Source organism: Aspergillus affinis (assembly GCF_023601865.1).
Source record: "Aspergillus affinis strain CMG 70 chromosome Unknown NODE_147_length_82135_cov_87_193680, whole genome shotgun sequence".
Taxonomy (NCBI): Eukaryota; Fungi; Ascomycota; class Eurotiomycetes; order Eurotiales; family Aspergillaceae; genus Aspergillus; species Aspergillus affinis.
In genome coordinates, this window is record NW_026515928.1 from 12,207 (window position 1) to 35,959 (window position 23,753).

The 23,753-nt window shown below is 47.4% G+C and overlaps 8 protein-coding genes across 8 annotated transcripts; 5 read left to right on the forward strand and 3 right to left on the reverse strand.

The window, feature by feature from the left end:
- Positions 1–631: 631 nt before the first annotated feature.
- Positions 632–2,312, forward strand: KD926_002203 (putative amino acid transporter (Mtr); the record flags this gene model as incomplete). Its single annotated transcript, XM_053094014.1, has 5 exons — positions 632–751; positions 815–1,076; positions 1,129–1,320; positions 1,390–1,820; positions 1,893–2,312. The coding sequence occupies 5 exons, from the start codon at positions 632–634 to the stop codon at positions 2,310–2,312; spliced, it is 1,425 nt and encodes a 474-aa protein (XP_052951154.1).
- A 2,987-nt stretch (positions 2,313–5,299) lies between these two features.
- Positions 5,300–9,388, reverse strand: KD926_002204 (putative reverse transcriptase; the record flags this gene model as incomplete). Its single annotated transcript, XM_053094015.1, has 5 exons — positions 5,300–5,922; positions 6,130–6,588; positions 6,639–7,175; positions 7,788–7,959; positions 8,984–9,388. The coding sequence occupies 5 exons, from the start codon at positions 9,386–9,388 to the stop codon at positions 5,300–5,302; spliced, it is 2,196 nt and encodes a 731-aa protein (XP_052951155.1).
- Positions 9,389–10,544: 1,156 nt separating this feature from the next.
- On the forward strand, positions 10,545–11,300 carry KD926_002205 (uncharacterized protein; the record flags this gene model as incomplete). Its single annotated transcript, XM_053094016.1, has 2 exons — positions 10,545–10,714; positions 10,769–11,300. The coding sequence occupies 2 exons, from the start codon at positions 10,545–10,547 to the stop codon at positions 11,298–11,300; spliced, it is 702 nt and encodes a 233-aa protein (XP_052951156.1).
- Positions 11,301–12,248: 948 nt separating this feature from the next.
- KD926_002206 (C2H2-type zinc finger protein) lies at positions 12,249–13,251 on the forward strand (the record flags this gene model as incomplete). Its single annotated transcript, XM_053094018.1, has 2 exons — positions 12,249–12,968; positions 13,024–13,251. 2 exons carry the CDS (start codon positions 12,249–12,251, stop codon positions 13,249–13,251), a joined length of 948 nt encoding a protein of 315 aa, XP_052951157.1.
- Positions 13,252–14,181: 930 nt separating this feature from the next.
- KD926_002207 (uncharacterized protein) lies at positions 14,182–15,611 on the forward strand (the record flags this gene model as incomplete). The annotated part of the gene is made up of 5 exons (XM_053094019.1): positions 14,182–14,278; positions 14,337–14,485; positions 14,547–14,702; positions 15,034–15,233; positions 15,302–15,611. The coding sequence occupies 5 exons, from the start codon at positions 14,182–14,184 to the stop codon at positions 15,609–15,611; spliced, it is 912 nt and encodes a 303-aa protein (XP_052951158.1).
- A 448-nt stretch (positions 15,612–16,059) lies between these two features.
- On the reverse strand, positions 16,060–17,282 carry KD926_002208 (zinc-dependent alcohol dehydrogenase; the record flags this gene model as incomplete). The annotated part of the gene is made up of 3 exons (XM_053094020.1): positions 16,060–16,161; positions 16,208–16,664; positions 16,744–17,282. 3 exons carry the CDS (start codon positions 17,280–17,282, stop codon positions 16,060–16,062), a joined length of 1,098 nt encoding a protein of 365 aa, XP_052951159.1.
- A 1,258-nt stretch (positions 17,283–18,540) lies between these two features.
- Positions 18,541–20,184, reverse strand: KD926_002209 (uncharacterized protein; the record flags this gene model as incomplete). Its single annotated transcript, XM_053094021.1, has 6 exons — positions 18,541–18,931; positions 18,987–19,171; positions 19,223–19,639; positions 19,689–19,817; positions 19,868–19,896; positions 19,947–20,184. The coding sequence occupies 6 exons, from the start codon at positions 20,182–20,184 to the stop codon at positions 18,541–18,543; spliced, it is 1,389 nt and encodes a 462-aa protein (XP_052951160.1).
- Positions 20,185–21,556: 1,372 nt separating this feature from the next.
- KD926_002210 (Bicupin) lies at positions 21,557–23,176 on the forward strand (the record flags this gene model as incomplete). Its single annotated transcript, XM_053094022.1, has 5 exons — positions 21,557–21,689; positions 21,747–21,982; positions 22,051–22,668; positions 22,764–22,884; positions 22,977–23,176. 5 exons carry the CDS (start codon positions 21,557–21,559, stop codon positions 23,174–23,176), a joined length of 1,308 nt encoding a protein of 435 aa, XP_052951161.1.
- Positions 23,177–23,753: the final 577 nt, after the last annotated feature.

Sequence of the window (23,753 nt, forward strand, 5' to 3'; positions counted from 1 at the left end):
CCCATCCGGCGAACATTCCCGGTGATCTCACCAACGTTGCCCCTTCGGCTTTAGCGGCGCAGGGAGGAACCGGGTGACTTGCTATGGAGTATGAAATAATTCATTTCCCTCTCGTTGATGACGTCGGGGATCTTCGCCGGGAACACATGGTTCGATTCAACCTGTCGTTGCGGTATTTTCGGGGCGGGATGTCAACGTCGGGGCCGTGTATAGTCTTCTATGTTTCGATTTCTAGAATCCCGGTCACTCCCGACACCTGCAGAATGATGGCATAATGGGACATATCTCCGCATCGGAAAACTGGCTGTAGGCGACGGGAGATAGGATAGCCGGTGAACAGAAACGGGGTGAAACAGATTGTCCCCACCCGCGGATATGGGGTAGATTTTCTCCACCCAAACCCCCGCACCTTAAGCCTGATGGAGGGCTAGTAGCAGTCTAGCAGTAGCAATAGACGGTTGTAGCAGAGAGTGACTGACTGAGAGTGTCCCTCGGGGGAATTCCTGAAGGCCGCATCGGGCTGTTTGCCCGCCGGTAGGAGAGACCCCAGGAGGCCTATATAAAGATCCACTTTTCCAACTGCCCTGTTCGAGAAAAATCTCAATTGACCTCAATTCCCCTACCCGACACCATGGCTACTTCAGACCCGTCTAAATTGAAGAAAGAGGACTGCGAGATCCCAGATTATGAGGATGCTACTCACGACGCCGTCTTCGGCGAGATCACAGAAGAAGGACCTAACTACCGTAATGTGTGCACAGGGAACGCTCTATCTTGATACCCAATTGCCTCTGGTGTTCTAATCATGATCTAGGTGGGCTTTCTGGGGACCATTGTCCTCATGATGAAGACCCAAATAGGCCTGGGGGTTCTATCGATTCCCACGGCCTTTGATACCCTCGGCATGGTTCCGGGTGTGATTTGCCTCATCGCCGTTGCCTGCATCACCACATGGTCTGAGTACGTCATTGGTAAATTCAAGGTCAATCACCGTGAAGTGTACAGTATCGATGATGCTGGAGGGTTAATGTTTGGCCCATTTGGCCGCGGAATCCTCGGAGTTGTTTTCAGTCTTTGTATGTATCCTCAATTCCAGAACCCAACGCAGCCTCACTTACCAATTGATAGTCTGGATCTTTATCAACGGCTCCGGAATACTCGGTATCTCAATCAGTTTAAACGCAATTTCAACGCATGGTGCCTGTACGGCCATCTTTGTCGCTATCTCCGCCATTATAGGCTTTGCCCTGGGCAGCATCCGAACCCTCGGACGTATAACCTGGCTCGCATGGGTCGGACTCCCCAGTATCCTCACCGCAAGTACGATCGCAATCTCCCCATCCCCCCTTTCCTGACTCCTCCAGCTGCCGTAGACGCAACGGCCTGTAGAACCATCCTCTCATACATACCTCTCTCCCCCTGCAGTTCTGATCGTCACCATTGCCGTCGGCGTGCAAGACCGCCCAGCCGCAGCGCCCAAAACCGACGAGCCCTGGGTCTCCGACTTCAAGGTCGTCGGCAATCCCTCCTTCACCGAGGCCATCTCGGCCATCTCTGCTATCGTCTTCGCCTTCTCTGGCACCCCCGGCTTCTTCTCCATTGCATCTGAAATGCGTAACCCGCGCCAATACACCACCGCCCTACTCATCTGCCAGTCCGGCGTAACAACCGTATACACCATCATCGGCGTCGTGCTGTACTATTACTGCGGCTCGTATGTCTCTTCGCCCGCGCTCGGCTCGGCCGGCGGCCTCGTCAAGCAAATCTGCTACGGAATCGCCCTGCCAGGGTTAATTGTCACGACGACGATAGTCACACACGTATGATCCGATCCCGCTGCGCCTGAACATCTTAAAACCGGCTAACACTTGTCCTCGTTTGACCCCCTGCAGCTTCCCGCAAAGTACATCTTCCTGACCCTCCTCCGCGGCTCGAGGCATCTCACCACCAGCACCTGGGTGCACTGGTGTACGTGGTTCGGATGCACGCTGAGCGTCACCGTGATCGCGTATATCATCGCCAGTGCGATCCCCGTGTTCGACTCGTTGGTGTCGTTGATCGGCGCCTTGCTGGGAACGCTCATGTGCTTCCAGCCGATGGGCTGCATGTGGCTGTACGATAACTGGCATCGGAAGAAGGACGGGTCTAAACGGTGGGTTCTCATGGTTTGTTGGAGCGTGTTTGTTATCTGCGTCGGCTCGTTCCTGATGGTCGCTGGTACCTATGGCTCCGTGGTTGCGATTATGAACTCGTACAAGGAGTCCGGCGGGTCGGCGGCGTTTTCGTGTGCCGATAACTCGAACTCGGTTTGAGATGTGTAGGTAGACTATTAGAAATGAGAATGCGTGTATTGTATGACATTTGTGTTGACGAGTTGGTTAGTAGCAAGGTGTTTCGTCGGTGTTCCAATTGGATTTTAGTGAACGGGATATATTGAACAAAAAAAATCAACCAAGTATAAGAGAAAGAAAGGGAACGGAGACAATCGGAAACCCCTTCCTCGATGTGGGTAATCCCTTTGCCTGCCCTTGTTTGCCTAACCGGGCACTAACACAACGCAAAAACAGAAAAATGACCAGACTGGGGCTCGATCCCAGGACCTTATCGGTGTTAACGATACGTGATAACCAACTACACCATCCGGCCAATTATTAGAAAGCTCGTGGAAATATTGAATTATAATTCTGAGACCGAGTGTCTACACCCAATGCTATCCATATTGTCCATGTATTATTTTTGGGCTTCTACCGGCAATACTACGGGAACGGAGAGTAGCAGACCAGTTATTGAAATTATATTTTAGATCTCTTATATTATGATGTACTGAGATAATTGTTAGTCCGAATACTTGGCTTCAAGAAAATTAGAAAATATCCCTCTTCTACCAATAACATCTCGCCATTTTCCTTTATCTAATTAAAATCCGCATTCATTGAAGTTATATATAAGGCGTAAAAGAAGGTCTTTCATTATGTTAACAAACTAATTATACCAAAATTAAAACTATCCAACATCTTTAACATCTAAGCGTTTCTTTTCTTTTCTTTTCTTTTTTGCACCACTAGACCCAATTAAAGATATAGAGGAAGCCTTTTTACAAAGCGATATAACTAGATTAAACCAACCTGCTATTCCGATCCCGATTCCCGAGCACTTTAAGGTAAGATTCGCCTATTCACCAAGCCTCGGGATAATAACAGAAAGGTAATAATTGTGACGGTCTACAAAGGAGCTTAGTAAAAGACAAGTTTGTTTATGACTCGTAGTCAAGGAATTTTCCCATGGGAGGAAAGGCTATCTAGGAGGGAAGATCCAGGGCCTCTATATACTGCCTGCAGGGCATCCAGGAATGTTCCTGGATGCCTACCGGAGGGTCCCTTGATCCTATACTAACTAACCGGAACCGGAACGTTCCTCCGTACTGGGAAGCTCCTTGGCTTCAGGAGGTGACAATAATCACTTATACGAATAATCCAGTTGGTCAAAGCGGTCTCTTAATACTGATCAAGGATCTTATTCACAGGCTTTTAAGCAGTAGAGGCCTTTTTTCCTTCTTGAACGCGTCCGTATATCGTGCGGTAGGGGACCTCAAAATCACGCGCGATTTTCGCGATAGAGAGGTTTTTATTATGCTGATAGTCATGGGAGCACCTCGGATCTTCCAACAGAATAGGCTTTCAATTCATCGGATCCCCCGACAGGGGTTTAAGATCACTAGATGTGTTCTTCTGAGTAGTTTGGCTCTTGAGTAGTACGGACGAGTTCCCCGGATGGTAGGGACTCCAGCCGTAGGAGCTAAATTCGAGTTGTCATGAGCGAACGCATTGACAGACCGTACAGAACAATGCGTCCGGGATTATTTCCCTGCTGCAATGTCGTAATTACTCCAGATTAGATAACATATTCATGTGAAATTGATTCAAACGGCAAAACATAGCCTTTGCATTCACATTACAGTATAGGGAAACCTAATCTAGGAAAAACCTATACCAAGGCTCGGATCACGAGGCAAACCTCAGTTGTGATATAATATATTTGATCAATCCTGCATGCGATAGAGCAATCACCTTTCAAACACTGCCTTGTCGCTATAGCTTGAGAAACCATAATCCTCAAACTCTGGCTGTATGAATTTGCTAGCTCATGTTCCCCATTCTCACTGATGAGATCGTAAAGGCCCGTGCACTAAGAGCTCTGGTAAAACGCAATAGCTTCATTTGATACCAGCTCGGTTATAGAAACTGTTCCCGGCGCTGAATTAGCCTGCAAACAATCCGAGGGCCCGTGCCGGAAATATCATAGTTGTGGCTCTTGGCATGCCATGCTGCCGACAGGCTGAAAAGCGAAGCTAAGGTAGTGACCGCTACAGGGCTCTTCATTGTTATTTTGCTCAGTGAAATAATGGGGGTAAATAGTGGGCAGTGGTAAGGTTAACGAGCTATTTTCAAAAGTGGTTAGCATAGGTAAGCGCTTATGTGATTCAATACGTACTATTAACTAACTATAGCCGCTGTTGAACTTGGTTGACAAACTCCACCTGAGTATACAGTAAGTCACATATAGTCACCTGGCTCTTTTTTATACTTAGGATGCCTTAGAGTGCGGAATGAAAATACATAAACTCTTACATGAGAACTACTGAGTATGTAGAGCCCCCTTAACTGCAAGGTATCTTTACTGTTTTGCAGAATGACCTTGTGCTACAACAGGACTTTTTCACATATCTACTAGCGGGTTTATCGAATATCATAGGTCCGCAGGGGATTTAATTGACATTACAACACCAGTTTCGTAACTGAGTAGATAGACTAGGAGCAACAAAACGCTTTGAGGTTCCAGTATTTATTACGTGTTAGGACAGACTGATTTCCAATCTATGTATCATCTTGTTTGCCATTCGTGCTACCCGGACAAATCATACCTTGGCCGAAATTACTTCAACATTCGCTTGACATGTCGGCCCTCTGTATAATGACCATTAAACTATTTAACTATCATTTTCCGTTTCACTATGAAATATGATTTGGCGACCTCCTTTCCAGGGCGCTATCTTATAATTAGGAAAGGATAAAAATGGCATGAGCCGCAATCGTCTAGTTATCTGACTTCATCATTTGTTCAGGCATACTATAATAAACAGACTGCGCTACTTGTTGAGTATTCCGAACGTTGGAGTTGGTAGGATACGCTGTAGGACTTTTCATAGACATTTTGATTCGGCCAATAACCAGGTATTCATTGCAACAGTCCGTTTGTTCGCCCAGAGAATGATTCAATCAATCAATCAATCAAAATTCTATTAACCTGATGGAGCATCTCTTTTAGCTGCAGCTGCGAGCCGTATAATCGGTCGATCCCGCGGCCTTACTGAGCTTAGTTTAACTCCTCTTATCGCAGCCTCCTTGGCTGCCTTGTCCGCCTTTTCGTTTCCTTTTACCCCGATGTGAGAGGGGATCCAACGCAGTTCAGCATCCTCCAGGCCCTCGCTCCGCAGGGCCCTAATCCTCCCGTAGATAGCCCGCAGTGCGTACTGGCCCGATGGCCGGCCAGGGTTGCGCACGGCTTGAATAGCTGCCTGGCTATCTGAGAAGACCGTGATCGGGATAGGCTTCGCCCGATCTAGGGCCATTCGGGCCCCTTCCAACTCCCCCACGTAGACTGTAGAGTCCAGTTCCGTTCCTAGGTGCTTCCTGGCGGTTCTGCCTGCTCGAATAGAGACCGCAGCAGCTCCGATCATCCCCTGATAGCCGCTTCCATCTGTATACCAGATCTGCCGGTCCTCGCGGCAGACTCTATCGTGGGTCTGAACTGCCTCCTCTGCCCCCTCAATGATGCACCTCAGGGGCAACTCCCACGGGGCCAACACATGAGCCCGTCTGGTCTCCCACTCCTCCTGCCTGCCGCGATATGCATATAGCGGACCTGTTTTCTTCTACTTCAGTGCCTCCATCGGAGAGTATCCGGAGGCCTTGAATGCCTCTTTCGACCCTTCCCAGCGCAGCCCCCGGGGGCAGGCCATGGCCGGCCTGGTTTGGATCCGAATGGCCGTTTCCTGAATGGTTTGTTGCATCTGTATTCGCATAGGGGGGAGGTAAAGCTCTACCCCTAGCGCGGCTGAGGCCGTGTTACGAAACGCGCCACTGATAAGAACAGCTGCGCGGATTTGAATCCTCTGGAATTCATTGACCGTCTTCTGGAGCTTCTTGTAGCTGACCGTCCGGCTCGTAGGGCTATACCAGGCAGCCGCCCCGTAGAGTAGCTGGGGGACTACCACTGCCAGGTAGATGCGGCGCATGCTCAGCAGGGAGGTCCCCCAGGTCGAGCCTGAGATGCTGCGGAGGGCTTCCAAAGTCCCGTTCGCCTTGGCAAGGGCCTTAACCCTGTGAGTATCGAACGAAAGGGTCCTATCGAGCCAGATTCCTAAGTATTTGGCGTGCTCCACCGGCTTGATGATAAAGCCGGTTGCGTGGTCCTTGATGGGCAGCTGGTCGTGACCAGGGGGTTCCACTGGGGGATCCCAGTTGTCAACCTCTGGGTCCTCCCCCTGCCACGGCTCAGTATATATATATTCCTGCGGTACGGTTCGTTCTACCGCAGGGACCTGGCGAAGCGGGTTCTTGAAATGAATGAGTTCGAACTTGTCAGGGTGGCAACATCGTCAATCCACCCGTAGGAGACCTTCTTGCCTCCCTCTAGGAGGGGTGGTTGAATCCGAAGGGCCTCAATACCGTCGATCGATAGGGCGCGAATGAGGGGGGTATTAAATAGGAGGAATAGGATCGGCGATATAGGGGGCCCCTGGGGGATCCCGGTAGGGGTTAAAATAAGGTTGCTGAGATATCCGGGGAGCTGCAGCCTTGTAGAACGGTTCGATAGGAAGGATTTGAGCCAGCCGGCGAAGAAGCCGAGCCCTATCATACGTAGATTGTGGAGGAGCCGTATATGCGAGACGTTGTCGAAGGCGCCAGCCACGTCTAGGAGCAATATACTGACCTTCCGGCCCTTGCCCCAGCTCTCAAAGATCTGGTCAAGGAGCAACTGGATCAGGTGGTCGACTGAGATGCCCCTGCGGCCCCCTAGATGGCTTCTGGGTAGGAGATTACGCTCTTCCAGGGCCCAGGCGATCCGTACTGTAGCTACGGCCTCCAGGATCTTACCGAGGGTATTCAGGAGCGCTATAGGTCGGTAGGATTTGGCGAGGCGATAGTCCCGGGGGGTGTTTTACGCAGCACTACAGTAGTCGATTGCTGAAAGTATTCCGGGTTGTGCCCAAGACGCAGAGAATGATTTGTAGCGTTTACCCTACCCATCTGGCCCGTCTTACCCGTCTTACCCACCTATATTTCCATCTACGTTTAGACGTCGATAGACAAGTCTCAATCAATTGGGAACCAATTACTCGGGTCTAATTAGTCGTTCAATTTTGCCAGACAATTAATTGAGGCATCGTTCTTTTAATTGCCCGCCACATCATTCACCATCCATGGAATAACTTAACAGTGTCCTCTTTCATACTAATCTGATCGATACCATGGTAGTTAATTGTACATGGATTGAAACGCGCCAATTCCAATCATAACCTCCTATTTGAAATTATTAGTAGTAGTATCTGTACATAGCTTCTGGGTGAAATTGTCAGCGAAACGCAGCAGGGCTGGGGAAACCGTACACGCCGGCAAAGGTCCTCCCACTGAGCCAGTCATGACTCCCCTATGGCTCAGATAAAATCCCTCGGTACAGTAGACCACCGATGAGACCGCAGTGTGGCTTCACGCATTCATACATACCGAAAGGGCAGGGAGCTGCCCCCCCGCGAGCAGTCTTCCAGGTACGCTCAGGTAGCTTCGCACACGAGGTTCTTCCTGATAGATTCAATGTCCCCTGAACAGCACGTCCAATATTCAGCACTCTCGTCATTAGCAAATGATGCTTACTCCCAACGTTCTTTGCCTTGTAGTACTGTGTTGTTTAAAATAACTTTAGCGTTATTCCATGCTCCAAGGACGCTCTATTTTACTCCCAGAAACCTCCGAAATATTCCTATGAGCTCAGTTTCAATGCAGAAAGCTCATGTAGATAATTGCCCAGTCAGTGATGAGATATATAGTAGAATATAATTAGTAGCTAAGTAGGGATTAATTCTTAGGGAAAATAAGAAAAAAAAAAAAAAAAAAAACCATTCAATAGAAAAATCTACTACGTTTCAGATTTACATATATATAAACAAGCAATTGCCTATATATAGGTTTACAGCGTTTTAACACAAGATCTGCTTTATTCAGCGAAGCGCCTGCGTAGCTTGTTGTTCTAATAGATAGGCCACATCAGGTTAATGGAATCTTGATTGATTGATTGGGGTTAGTAACCCCTTCCACTCTGTTCCTTCGGGTCAGGGCTTTCACTCACACACACATCCTGTAGCGGTATTCTCTCTATTCCGACGGCTCACTCTTGCAATACCATTATCTGCCTTTCAAGCTCCTTGCGTTAACGATTGGGCCGACATGCATGGGGACTATACTGGCTAGATGCTCAGATGATCGAAGTGCGACGACGTGCGAGTATCCAATCTAGTTGTTCTTGCTCAATACCTCCGATTCAATCAGTCAGCCATCCCAATTAGCCAGCCAGCTAATTCCCGCCCCGACTTTTGGATGCATTGTGAGTCGTGGGTGTTGTATACAGTTCGGAGTCATTTGACCGGATAAGGAAGCACCACGGGCGATCGAGCCAACTCAGGTGCGTGCGTCCGGATGATTGGTTCTGGATACCGTTTCCCTTCTCAGTTCGTTGGCTTTTATGACATCTCAGATCCTCCCTACCCTCCCGGGGAACTTGGCGTGGTATCTGACCGCCGATCCCATATGCCGTACGGTGAGACTTTCCGACATGCATACGGAACAACCCACACGACAACAGATACTCCTTAGGATCGATCCCTATAATAGTCAGATTAACACCACAGATAATAGGGGAAACCCACACATGGTCCACGATCCAGGTCGAGGCCGGCCCGTTTCCCATACCAAAACATATAATCTGCGGTTGGGCCAATGCAAAGCGTCTCATCTCCAGCATCATTATCAATGTTAGTCATGTGTAATGCCGCTTGAAGCTCAGGTGGGACATCTTTCTTGAAGTAAATACTCCCAGTAGCTCCGAAAGGAATGTTGAAAAGCATTTGCTCAATCTCAACAAAAGTGGATGCGAGTGTATGCCGTTCGCGTTTGCTCATGCTCGACCACTTACTCTCTAGACCAGCACCTGGAGCCTTTTCCATAACGATATACCCTATACCGGCAGGATTGTTCTCTGAAGAGGAATACCCATACACCTTTGGCACAGGGATGCCTTTGGAATTGTACGGTAGGTCAAGGGCACAGATCATGATACGGCTGGAAGAAAGGTCTTTTAAAGATTCTGGTACTGCCAATGTGTTGATTAGCAGGGAACTTTTCTCTTGGAGGTAATTTTGCAGCGTTGGCGGAAGACCAGGTCATCTATCCGGCGGTTTTGCGACAATAAAAACGCACAGCTGCGTAAATTACAGCTGGATCGCTCATGACCCACAAAGAACTTGGTAGAATATAATGCAAGGCGGCCTGGTCAAGATACCGAGACTGGAGGACCAAGCTGGGCCCGTCTATTTCTGGAGACTGCTGCTTGACCAGCAATTGTTTAGCAGCCAGATTGTAATCATGCTAGCTGTGTAATTTTGGCGTGTCCCTGCAAGGACCCACCTAAACTTGTAAGATCGCCTGGTTGATGTCTGGTAAAATAAGATCCCCAGGTGCAATTTAAGCGATCGGCATGACCCGCATAGCGGCCAGCGGTCCGAGATCGACGCTTGGTAAAATTACAGGAAGTCGGTTGATTTGGTTCCTGATTTGGCCACGAGGTCACTCCCTTACCTACCTGTTATAGGCAACTAATGGAAGATCCAACCCTCTGGTTTACCGGATGACGAATTTACAAATGTGAGTGTACTTTACGTCTTGGAAACTTAAAACTCATTCATCCATAGTTCACTGGAAGCTTCACCAAACACCTAGTCATAGTGGGCTTAATGCACCCTGCTCAACTTAACATGCTTTTTGGAATCAATTTGGTTGGCACTCTTCAGAGGTGGGCGCTGTATATAGAAAATCAGCTCATCGGGACCAGCCACCCGCAGCCCGAAGGTGAACTCTGCCTCTGGCCGAGGTTTCCCAATTAGCTAACATAACTTCTTAAGGCAGCGATATGGATGGCGTGTCGTCCGCTGGCCCCACAGGTAGGGGTGCGAACATGAGTTGCGATGCGGATAGTCCTGTAGCGGACTCGCTACAGCAGAACACTGAAATCGCGAATGATCGAATTATTCGCCAGAGTGCGAGGCAGCGGCTAAATATCTTGGCTTCATTCAAGATGAAAACGTCACCGACCCGGTCGCGCAACGCGCCGCAAGAATGTTGCTGGTCCTAAGCTATGAGGAAATGTGTGAATCCCCTGAAAAATAGTTACCAATATCTACATGCCAGGGAGGCAGGAAAGCAACATACGCGATGAACTGCATAATTCGTGTCTACTTGAACAAGCCTTATAAGGAAACTCCAAAAGCGGACCGAGATGCCATTCATAACATCCTAAAACAAGATCGACAGTTATGGGCCGTTGCCGGTACAAATGGCATGGGTACTGTGCTCACGTGTGACGACCTCTTGATGTCTAATATGTATGTCCCCTTGTTTGCAGCCTACGCCAGTTCCTGGCTGACCTGAATCTCTAGAAAAAACAACACCATTTATAATACAGGAATTAATGCCGTTGCCAGATATGCTATTTATACCAGACCCGCAATTGTAAATTTACTCCATTCGTTGACACCCGTGCTTACATCCCTGATGTTCGGGCAAATCCACACGGGTCTTGCAGTGGCGATTCACCCATCCGGGAGCGGCGTTCTGGGGTCGTCTGCATTATCTGACACATTTAAGAAGGATGAAGCTACCTTAACATATCAAGAAATGACAGAAAATTGGCAGCTTATTGATTTGAAGCGTCGCACGTCCAGGAAAAAAGCAGAAGTTCTCGCCAATGAATCCAAAACAAAACCTGTAGATCCTATTCACGGCTTTGATACGTTCGCCGCCTTTCCGTTGGAACGAAATCATCCAGATGATGGCGACATGGTCACATCTCCATTTGATGATACGCCTCTTGCGGAAAACATTGAAAATCCTACGTGGGAAAGTTTCCTCAATAATGAAGATTTGGATCTTTTCTGCATGGATAATCTGCAGTTCGGGAAGCAGTCATGAAAAAAAGACTCTGACTCCATTTGCCCGTCCTTATGCTGCTTGCTACTACAGCCTAATATCCAAATCCGTTGCCCTCGTCTAGACAGTATTTATTTGGTTTCACTCAATATTATTGTTTTCTTGTCACTGACGCCAAATTATTTTTCTTCTCTGACATGTTTCTAATCGGTGTCAAAGCGACCTATTTTCTAAATTACATGTGCATGGAATATTAAGTGTATACGAACTTGGTCAAAACCTAGGTATGATATGGGGGATTATTCCTAGGCCGGTAGATCTAATAGTAATTAATCACTAACGCCATTGCTACAAAAGCTCAATTAACCAGGTTTGAGGGCTAGAAAGTTACACTTCGACCTTGTGGGTCTTGTGACTGGTGTGACATCCTGAGCATGCAGCAATGCCCTATACCAGGGTATTTGCATAGTTTGCACTGTTTGGTTGTTTGTCTCACACAGTGGGTTTGTTTACTGCTTCATGCAGTAAATCACTATTTTCTTCTTCTTCTTTCCTCAACCTAATGTTTCGTAACTAGCCTACAATAAAGATCATTTCTTCATTCCTGAGGTTGTCACAACTGGCCGACCAGTTCCTGGCGATTTAATCTTTCCAGTAAGACGCCTCAGTAAGAACTGCCCGGTGGTGACCCCGGGATAATGAGCAAGGATAGTTCCTCGCCAGATGCCCAATACCAAGACACTAACTGCCCTATTAGTGAACGTGTACATGGAACACCTCAATACCCCACCCCAACTCAAGTGACTCTATGCTCTTTTCACGTCCATTTCATCACTTATCATCCGTCGTCCTCTTTAATCAAAAGCCTCGCATACCCAATTTTCAACATTTGATAATTATCTTATTTCCTTTAATTCCTGTGAGCTTCGCAATATATCGCATTCATGCTGATTAAAATTAAAAAGCCTCTGATATTTTTGTTAGTGACTCATGGAAATGGCTTGGTGCAATAATTGTTACCGGTCGTTCAAGAGCCAGGAGGCTCTTGAGCAGCATATCCAAAACTCGCCGGCCCATATTCCATCATTTGATTGCTTTCTATGCAACCGGTCGTTCAAGAGTCAGGAGGCTCTTGAGCAGCACATCCAAAACTCGCCGGCCCATATTCCATCATTTGATTGCGTTCTATGCAACCGGTCATTCAAGAGCCAGGAGGCTCTTGAGCAGCACATCCAAAACTCGCCGGCCCATATTCCATCATTTGATTGCTTTCTATGCAACCGGTCGTTCAAGAGTCAGGAGGCTCTTGAGCAGCATATCCAAAACTCGCCGGCCCATTTCCCATCATTTGATTGTGATCTGTGTAAACGGTCGTTTAAGAGCCTCCTGGCTCTTGAGCAGCACATTCAATACTCTTCTGCACATCTAGCGCCTCCTAGTACACCCTTGAACCGATTTTTTCAGTCTTTTCCGCAATTTGAGTTTGACCCAAATCTGCCAGCTGCCGTTTCCTATGCACGATTGCAACAGTTTTATGGATGGAAAAGAGGTAGTGTGGACTCTGAGGAAGCCTGGACAAAATACCAAGATGCACTTCGTGAAGAATTCAGTCTCTGGTTTGGATCAGAGAATGATCTCGCTGCCTGGCATTCACTTTGTCGAGCTGTTAATCTACACCCTCTTCCTAAAACATGTTCTCAATGTAAAACGGTAATTTATCCTCACTAATTAGCTATACGCAGCGTCGAACTAACAAGTTAAATAGGCTATAAGAAAATTATACATCAATATCGTCGATTTGATTGACTGGGCCCGTGGTGGCAGGAACGTTGGGGGGATTCGACAATTCGAGAGTCTAACAGAGTTGCGTGAATATTCGAAGAAATCTCACAAAATTTTTCACAACACTCTAGACGACTCAGGTGATGGCGATGTAGTACTTCGGCATTTGCTCCGCTTTATCCACCGCCGTGTGGATAATCAGGATGAATAGTCTGCTTACAGAGCTTGTCCTTTGTTTCACAGTGTGTGCTCAAAATAGTTGACTCCGCCAGAATATTATAGCCAAACTCACAAGTAAGGAACAATGGTACCGGAGAGAAAGGAAATAACTGATAGACAAGTAGTAAAAAGGATTAGTGCAAACCTAAGCTCTGATTCCCAGTACAGTCTTAAGGGCTTGTTATAAATGTATGTGTCGAGATTAAGGAAAGACAGGCGAGCCCAATCAATTGACCAGAAGACCAGTGGCTCTTGGCTATAAGCGGATGCTAAATGGATTGTCAGAGGTTGAATAACTTACCACAATGGAATTTACTTACAAGTTTCAAGTCCTCAACTGTCACCACCGATGTACTGGCGGACAGGAACTCCACTGGTTCAGACCAACTGGCCAACGGTCAACGTTGTCGATTCCGATCGCACCGTCAGCCTTGACGTACTTCTGCATGAGCAAGCTAGTCACAGTGGTAAGGGCACTAAGAGATCGGGATTGGGATTGACCTGGCCGATGCTCCACACAGTTTTCAATAGCTGCTGTGTAATGTGTTAGCTATATGCCATGAAGTTGGCCTCATCGTGTCTGGCCTTCCGCTATTCACCATGTAATATCCCTCTCCTCCAATATTAGTCGCGCACGGTTATTCTCGGGGCGTGCAGCGGACCGAGCAGCAGTTGCGGGTAAGAGTTACTAAATATTGTATAGTTCGTCTAGATTGATACTAACGTGGGTCTAGAATTGGATCCTCATTCATACACAAGTGGTCGGTGGCTTCGGAACGATAAACATGAACGCGAGATACGTCGGATTGATTTTGATTTTGAACGTCTTTGTCAGAAGATAGTGGACCTATCCAATGATAAAAATTCGATCAGAAAATCTGAAAGAAAGAAAGGTGGAATCAACAAGGTGTTTATTTTTACAATGGACGACAACTCACGCGTTGTGGCGCGACTGCCATTCACCTTTGCTGGCCCCGCGAAACTAGCCACGGCCTCGGAGGTGGCGACGATCCAATATTGTACGCAGAAAAATATCCCAAAGATACTCAGTTCTCACTCATGATTTATGTGCAATAGTGCAAAGGAAGACCAGTATTCCGATCCCTAAAATCCTCGACTGGAGTGACGATGCAGGGAATAGTGTTGGAAGTAAATACATCATCATGGAACACGCAGCTGGTGTTCCACTACAGCAAAAATGGCCCTACCTGTCGGGGGAGCAGAAAGTTAGATGTATAGATGGCATTTACAGGAAGCTCAGGGAGATGACGGACATCAATTTCCCAGCATACGGATCTCTCTATCTTTCCACTACCCAACTGGGGTCTCTCTCTGGGCTACCGCTCGATGGCGAATTCTGCATTGGGCCTCACTGTGGAACCAGATATTGGGATGTTGGTGAGTGAAGATACTACCAGCATGCACCTCCTAACCGAGGCCCATGTGAGTATATCCCCATCCGTTAGGAGATCAGTGCTAAGACTACACATCAAGGGTTGAATATTGGCGCATATTCCGATGGTCTCGTCGACGCCGGTCTTTCAAGGGTCCCCCAAGGAACTGCCAACCTCCGAGTAAACCATCATACCATGGCTCAATCCCAACACATTTGGCCCTTCTTGAGGAAGGTCGTCGGGTGCTTGATGCGATGACTAAGGATAGTCGAGTTTGCGACGCAGCTACGCCGATTTTGTTCCGCCCTGATCTCCATAAAAGAAACATATTTGTTTCGGAGAATGACCCTTCAATCGTAACTAGTATTATTGACTGGCAGTCATCCAGCATAGAGCCGGCTTTCTGGTATGCAGATGAAGTTCCGGACTTCGCAGCCTATGCACCTTCCTCGACATCATCTACTCAGGAAGTAGTTGGCAGCGAGCTTTGTGCAAAAACATACGACGCCTGTACTCAATTTCTTATGCCAAAAGTTGCTCAACCTAGGTTAATGGATGAGAGCATGTTTCGCCCTTTTCAGTACTGCTACACAACATGGAAAGATGGCGCCGTTGCTTTCCGACATGAGCTAATCGAGATCTCTAAAGAGTGGGAGAAAATTGGAATTGCTGGCTCGTGTCCATTCGCGTACCGACAACACAAGAAATCGTTCTGCGACAGAAAGAGTACAGGCGTTTTGAGGTCGCCCAGCATCTAAAGCGTGATTTGTCAGGCTTGCTTGACTGTGCAACTGATGGATGGGTTCCTCCAGAGAACTTGGAAACAGCAAAGAGAGAAAACGAGGCAATGTTCCAGGGAATGCTGAACGCCGTGCTCATAAACGAAGATACAGAGGAAGACGAGCCGGTAAGGGATGAAAGGGACCTGAGACATTTGGCCCTTCGATCTGCCAAATGAGTAATCTTGTTGAGACGACGAAGTCCACTTACAACTCGATTCTGGTGCATCCTAGTTGCTCATCTTTGACGTGACATGCCTGCTCGTATTCAAACTCTCGGCACCCCTTCTGTCATAATTGTAATCTAACAGGGCTGGTTGGATTTAACTAGATAACCATGCTCTTCTAGAAGATAATCGAAGTAAACATAAGATCCAGATATTGGGTTAGTCGGCCCAGTTAAAGTAGGCTTAAACTACCACTGATTTCTTGGGTCACCAAGTATTCAACAAAAGCATGTCATTAATATTCCAAGACAACGCAATCACAAACATGCTACGCGTTAATCAGTACTTATGCTCCGCTCAACTTTGATCCTATCACACAATCACACCACCACCTCCTTTGCAACTCCGTCTCCCACCATATCAACAATAAAGCCTGGATAAACTGACAGAAGACCAGCTCTTATGCAGCAACTTGCAAAACCGCCCGACCAGCCAGCTGACCATTCTTCAACTTCTCAAGCCACGAGCCCAGATCTTCCAACTTCCCCTTGACCAGAACCGGCTAACATCATTAGCATGGCAAACGTAAAAGGATAGGAAAGACTTACACGAACGATTCCCCGCGCCGTGAAGTCAAGCGCCTCTTCCACGTCCTTCAAACTGCCCGTGATATTCCCAACGATATTCAGCCTCTTCAGCGCCATCAACATTGGCGCTGCGCCCGCCAGAATCGATGCATCCTTGGGCAAACCCACCACAACGACGGTTCCGTTCGGTCGCAGGAATGTCGGTGCTGTCGCATATGCCTGTTTAGTGGCCGCGGTGACAATGACGCCCTGCGCGCCATGCGTCGTGATCTTCATGATCTCGGCCGCAATATCGGCTGTTTTGGTAAAGTCAATGAATACCTCCGCTCCGAGCTTCTCGCATAGCTCTCGCTTCTGTTCTCCTCCGTCGATGGCAATCACGCGCATTCCCATCGCCCGTGCGTACTGGATTGCCAAATGGCCTAGTCCGCCTCCCGCACCGGGGAGAACAATCCACTGCCCGGGTTTCACGCCGGATCTATATTTCAATTAGCCATGATTAGCCCTAGATCCATCTCTCAACAAATCGGACTCCATGAAGGAAGATATAGAATCACCGTTTACAAGCCGTATAAGCCGTCACACCACCACACATAACCGGCCCAGCCTCCTCATCACTCACCCCATCCGGAATCCTCGAACTATAGCGCCCATCGGCAAGACAATATTCCTGAAACGTGCCGGGGGCCGAAAAGCCACTATTAATCTGATTGACGCAATGGACCTCATCGACGCCATTGAGACAGAACTCGCACTCCCCGCACGTCGCAGCGATCCACTTCACACCGGCGCGATCGCCCACTTTCCACCGTCGGTGCATGTCTTCGCCCACGGCGACCACGATCCCGGCGCCTTCGTGGCCCGCGATACCCTTCGTCTGGTCCATCATGGTGAGGCCAAAGTCTTTCCACTCGTCGTGGAGCAGCGATTTGTCAGACCCGCAGAGCCCGGTCCAGTTGATTTTGACGAGGATTTGGCCTGGACCGGGCTGGTCGATGGGGATGGATTTGATGGATGTGGTGGCCGTTTCGCCGGTTCCGTGACGGATGGCGGCGCGTTGGTGCGCTGGGAGGTCGGGGTGGATGGAGATGGTCATTGTTACTTGAGACTGGGCTTGTACGAGTCGAATATGATAGATGAAATTGACTCGGTGGTAGGAGGAGAGAAAACAAAGGTCAAGCTCGAGGGGAAAGGTAATATAAACCCCGCAAGAACTGACTAAGCGATTATTGCATGGGCTTGTTTAATTAACTGATTGCTTTTTATTGATTATATGATTGTAGAGGTATAATTATACGATTCTGCATTAACGTCAGCGGACAGTGAACTACCGGGATAGTGAGTCGCCGGCTGTCTACATTTATAGAGATATAATTATATAATTTTTTATATTTTATTATAATGATAAGATCTCTAAAATATCGTCTTCATATCATATATTTGGATAAAAATCAGACCTTGATTTATCTAATCAAGATCATATAAATTGGTCGATCCCCTCTTCGCCAAGCCCCCGAATGCCACACCCCTCTTTTTCGGTGATACACCGGTAGTACTTTTGTCTGGTGGAGTTGACTGAATTATTAGTAAATGAAGGAAGATGCAAGTAGTTATTACCTGCAGCTGCGATGGACAGGGATGTACAATGAGGTACATGAGGGGATTGTTTCATAGACGGAAATAGCTGCCGATGTCATGATTGGATTGACGCCTGCAGTAGTACGGAGTAGTATGTTTTTATATGATGCAGTCCAAGATGCAGATCTGTCTGCTATTTTGTAGCCATCTTAACATATTCATCCTATTATGCTCTCGGTTCTTGAATCTAGAAATTAAAAAACCAGATTCCATTCTTATCGATTCGAGTTTCAAATTCCAGGTAGCTGCTTCTTTAGTAAACGAATATAAATTAACTCACCTTCGATGACGGCTGTAGTGAAAATGAATTGAGGTAATATATTAATTAAAATATAAATACTATATAGAAAAAGCTTGTATTCATAGGTATTCATGATGACCCGGAATGCCTACAGCTCGAGATAGTGGCTGGCAAACAAGAGATTGCTTTACCCCCGTTGCTTAACACTCAGTTATCAGTTGGCAATTGAAGAAGATTTAAGATAGAGATGGTAATTAGAACTGTAGAATAGTTAAACTATAAAAAAAAAAAAAAACAAAGAAGATATGAGAAGAAATAGGCGGAAGGAGAAGTAATAAGAAGATATAAAATAAGATAAGGTGTAGAAAAGAAACAATGGAAAAGTAAAAGTCAACTATTTGAAAAAATCCTCCCCATTGAGAAGAAGAGAAGAAAAAAAAAAGAGAGTAACAAGGGGAGGAGAAGAATATAGACACTAATAATAGTACGGGTTCTCCTGGTCGGTCAGATCAAACACCACACTCGAATGTGGCTTTCCGCCTCCACGTTCCGGAAACTCCTTGCTAAAATCAATGGACCGATTGAACTGCAGACTTCCGTCATCGCTCAGATCAATGTACAGCGCCTTGAAGTCGGCAGGCGTGTTAATCAGTCCGAGTTCACCCGTCTGGACAAAGTAATCCGTGACGACGAGGTGTTTCTGGTCCGGCGTGACCTTGACATAATGCGGGCCAACGGTAGGCTGTTCCTCATCCGGATTATCCAGACGCTTGATATTGTTGAGATCGCTAATGTCGAGGGCTGCAATGTGGTTTGCCGTGGTGAGGGAGAGGTAGAAGAAGCGACCGTCTTGAGTGATGTCGGTGCTGCGTGTCTGTTAGCATATATAATAATGGGATGATCTTGGGGAGGCAGGATTACTAGATAGCCACCGTGTCGCGTGCTTTAGGGCCCAGGTCGTAAAGAAGTTCTGCGCGTCCTGGATTTCCGTTCTCGTCTGCCCGTCCGGGATAGATGATCCATACTTGGCCCAGATGGACTGCCGTGGCCAGAGCGGCGCCTTCGGGGTTGCCAGGGATGAACTTGACATCTTGGATACCGCCGCCCTGCGTATTGGTCAGCTTCCATTTCAACACCCCATGGATGTGGTAACTCACTTCAGGAATGGTAATCGTGTTCAGAATCTTCTTGGAATCCAAATCCCACAGACGCAGCGTATCCGCGTGCTTTATCCCCGTACTCGGGTGGAGGATACTGATCGGCTCGACAAAGTCCGAGGTCAGAATGAATTTTCTCTCCCAGTCAATGCTCAAACCGTGCGGCGAGAACTGTTCTCCGAGAATATTCAAGGTCCCCTCAACATCCTCCGGCCACTCGTGGATGATGTTGAACTCGACATCGGTCTCAATCAGACGCCCGGGAGACGTGCCGACTGCAGAGCCCATGTAGGTGATGTAGAAACCACCATCGGGTTTGGCACGAACCTCATCGGCAATCGATGCTAGGATACCACGGTTGCTCTTCTTGAACTTGGGGCGGTAGGGGTTGGAGGTGTCGAAGTAGAACCCGGTATCCTGGGGTCTCGGTTAGTGATCAGTTGAGAATTGTGGGTAATTAACTCACCTGAGTCTTAAGTAGAGAGAGAAGTCCGCCTCCAAAAAGAGTCTTCCCATCAAGGGAGGGACCTAAATGGTGGGGATCGTTGCCACTCGACGGGACATCGGTAACAAAGATGAGAGTTCCGAATGTGTCCTGTCACCATTAGCATATTCGTCCAGGCCAAGATGGCAAGATTGACTCACATCATCCAGACTGTACGTAGCCAAGAAATCTATACTTCAGTCAGACAGGAGCTGCAGGCAGTAGAATTAGCAAACTCACCCTTGTGCTCTCTATCACCCGAGCCAGTCCAGAAGTATCCGATCTTCTTGGGCTTGATCTCACTTGCGGTGAATGGGGGGCTGTCCAACGCGGGCGTCGGAACTTGTAAGATAGGAAGAGGAGGCGAAAGGTTATTTAGTGGCTCGGTCACACCCGGGATGCTGGGAATCAACGGTGGCAAGGAGAGACATTGTCCGAGGGAGACAAGGGAGGTAAAATGAACGATGCTAGACTTCATGCTGGCGGTAATGAACGTTGGTCGATCGGTTGTCGATTTGTCGCCGTGGAATAGTGAATTTTTGATGCGAAATATTGAATCAAGGTGGTTCCTTCCTCCGTTTATATATTCGTCTCTCGACATCAAAATATATCTTGCTTTTCCTGTATGCTCTGCATCTTGCATACACATATCCCACTTCACATCTCGATTCCCCTACGTAACACGAAATATTTGTATGCAATCACGCAAGATATGTTTTTTTTTTTTCAATTTGAGTTGAATATCAAGCATGCTTTCAACCGAAACGAGAACTCGATGTCTTAGATGTCGTTCGTCGGGGTTGACCAAGGAGATAAGCTACGCAAGGGGTTTTAACACAAGGATCACGCTTCCTAAACCACATAATGTCGTCGTGATTCTGGAGAAAAAGATTTCTAGTACCCTAAATCGACTAAAGCTGTAAGGTATATTGAATTGATTAGCTATCTGCTGCTCGCCGCAGCTTCATGGCATACTTAGTCTGTCAGTGGCCAAGCCAGTAGTCTTCTGTCGATTATGGCAAATATAACATCGCTCATATAGAACTATTGCCTACAAAGCTGTCTATCTGGCAAGAGAGAAACGTGATTTATTTCAGGGATACCTCTCTTCTGAAGTCTATGTATCGGTATATGACCTAGTATAGAAAGTTAGAGTCGGCAACGCGCGAACTCAAACCACAGCCAAGGCAAACAAACCAGCACGGGCGCTCTCTTCAGGAAAATTGCATGCGTCTCATGGTTTAGACTAGAAGGCTCAGTTTCTGAGTCCATTAAACAAGGAAATAAGACTTCCCAATGCCCAAAGCCGGCCAAAACAAGCTCGAAGCCTCACATTCTAATTAAGGCTACACCGATGCCGATGAAATGGCGCCATCAAATATTTGTCAATCTATCCACGCTAAATCCCAAAGAATGCTGCTTTCAGGAACCCGCATTCTGATTCTAGACCCTGATAAGCTTAGTTGCGGTATGGTACCTGACCCTGTCTTCCCGCTAGGGATGCCCTACACCCTTGATTTCGTGACTGCGCAGAATGTCGTTATACGCGGAATGGCGATTTTCCGCTGCATTTGAACCTTACTGGTGCCTCATATGCATGGACGAAGATGCATGAATGGACGGTGCCGGTTCCGGTATGAGTTTATTGAACTTTACGAGTTCGACCTGCCTGAAGTGCATGCGATAGAGCTGGCGTCAGTTAACGAGGGGATGTTGTGATAATGGATCACTGTTTTCGTGCCTCGCTAGATATTACCTGATATTATATGAATTCGCCTCGCTCTTCGCGATCTGTACTTTTTGTGAATTTTCTATCCTAGCCTGTGTCTTTCATCGCCGTCTTAACCGTCATGAAACCGACACTGCTCTTTCAGCTAATTACCTCCGTCCCATCCATTTTAGGAGCCACTATCCATGATAAGCGCTCCGGCTTTGAAGATGGCCAACCGATAGACGACACTGGAAAAGGCGCTCCCCTTTTCGGTATGCAGCCTCAAAAGCACTTCTGTGATGCTCCTCTAATCCAAACAAAACATACAGGCGGAACCAACGAGCCCTTGGACCTCCAGAACCCAGACAACCTCGGCCGTTCCTCAACGGACAACGGCTTCGTACCGAACCTGAAATGGAGTTTTTCTGACTCCAAAACCAAGATCTTCAACGGAGGCTGGTCGCGCGAGCAAGTCGTCCAGGATTTACCTTCCAGTCAGGATATTGCAGGCGCGCAGCAACATCTCAGAAAGGGGGCGATAAGAGAGTTACATTGGCATCGTACGGTATGAACAATTTTTCCATCCACCTGCTGTCTTTAGGTGAAAAGTTCAAGCGACTAACAACCAAATAGGCAGAATGGGGTTTCCTATACACAGGCTCTCTGCTTCTTTCTGGCGTCGACGAAAACGGCGGCTTCACGACCCAGAAGCTCGAAAAGGGCGATATCTGGTATTTTCCGAAGGGCGTTGCCCATAACGTGCAAGGTCTTGACGATGAGAACGAGTACCTGCTTGTCTTTGACGATGGAGATTTCGAGAAAGTCGGGTTCGTCTTCTCTTTCCCACCCCTACCCTACCTACTCCCTTCTATCCAACACCCAATAATAACAAACACAACCCCCCAAAGGACAACATTCATGCTTGACGACTGGATCACGCATACACCGCGCGACATCCTGGCCAAAAACTTCGGCGTCGACCCGTCGGTCTTCGACTCCGTACCGTCCAAATTCCCATACATCCTGAACGGCATAGTCAGCGAAGAAGCCGAAGACACGCCGCAAGGCACCCTCACGGGGAACAGCTCCTACGTGTACCGCACGTACAGCCACCCCGCTGAACCAGTTCCCGGAACAGGTGGCGTTCTACGCAAGATCGACTCGAGGAATTTTCCCATCTCGAAGACTATTGCGGCGGCTGTTGTGGAGCTCGAGCCGAAGGGGTTGAGGGAGTTGCATTGGCATCCTAATGTATGTTTACCTCCTGACTTTTCTTGATTGGGCTGGCGTGATGCTAGTGATGATGGTTTGGTGGATGCCGATATGCTAACACGATGAATGAATAGGCCGAAGAATGGCTCTACTTCCATCATGGCCAAGCACGTGCGACAGTTTTCCTCGGAGACTCGAAGGCGCGGACGTTTGACTTTCAGGCTGGTGATACGGGAGTATTTCCTGAAGATAGTGGTTAGTTTCTTCTTCATACTTTCCTTTTGTGTCCCTGCTCTCTCGGCGTTCTTGTTCTGTCTATGATGAACATTCTAACCAAAAGCGTGTAGGCCACTATATCGAAAACACCTCCGACAATGAGAAACTCATCTGGATCGAGATCTACAAGAGTGATCGCGTAGCCGACATCTCACTTGCGCAGTGGCTTGCCCTAACGCCAGCAGATGTAGTGGCTCAGACACTAAAGGTGGATATCGAGGTCGTGAAGAGGATTAAGAAGGAGAAGCAGACGTTTGTGGCGGGGGATTGATCTTGTCTGCTAGTTTGTAGTGCATTGTCTTCTTTTTCGGTTGGTACGAACGAAACCCGCGTGGGATAATATTTGAAGATATGTGTTCAATGTAATGCTTACTGTGATTTCTAGCAAGAGGATGTCTCTTGGTCACTTTGTCAGTTGAGCTCAATGTTTGATACTTCAGGAGTCCTCAGCAATCTACGTTACATGATAGTGCTTCTTAGGAACACACTCACTTTTAATATGTGGCATAAATAACAACCAATAATTATTTTATTTGACTCTGATATGGATATACTATTAGTCAGGTGGGGTATACTGAACATATCTCAAGGCATTTGCGAATAATAGGATTTCCAACTTATCAAAGCAAGTTATAAAAGACAACAAAATCAGGTTCATTCCCCAATATAAGTTATCTAGGTCTATATTATTCACTACGACCAAGTTATTCCCTACGCTACAGGACGAGAATACAACTACTAAGAGTCAAACAATGCAGAGCAATGAGAAATGTCCAGAAAATTCTTGCAAATCCTCCCGCACATTATAAGTTGCTAAGATATATATAGCTACCATACTGTGACACAAG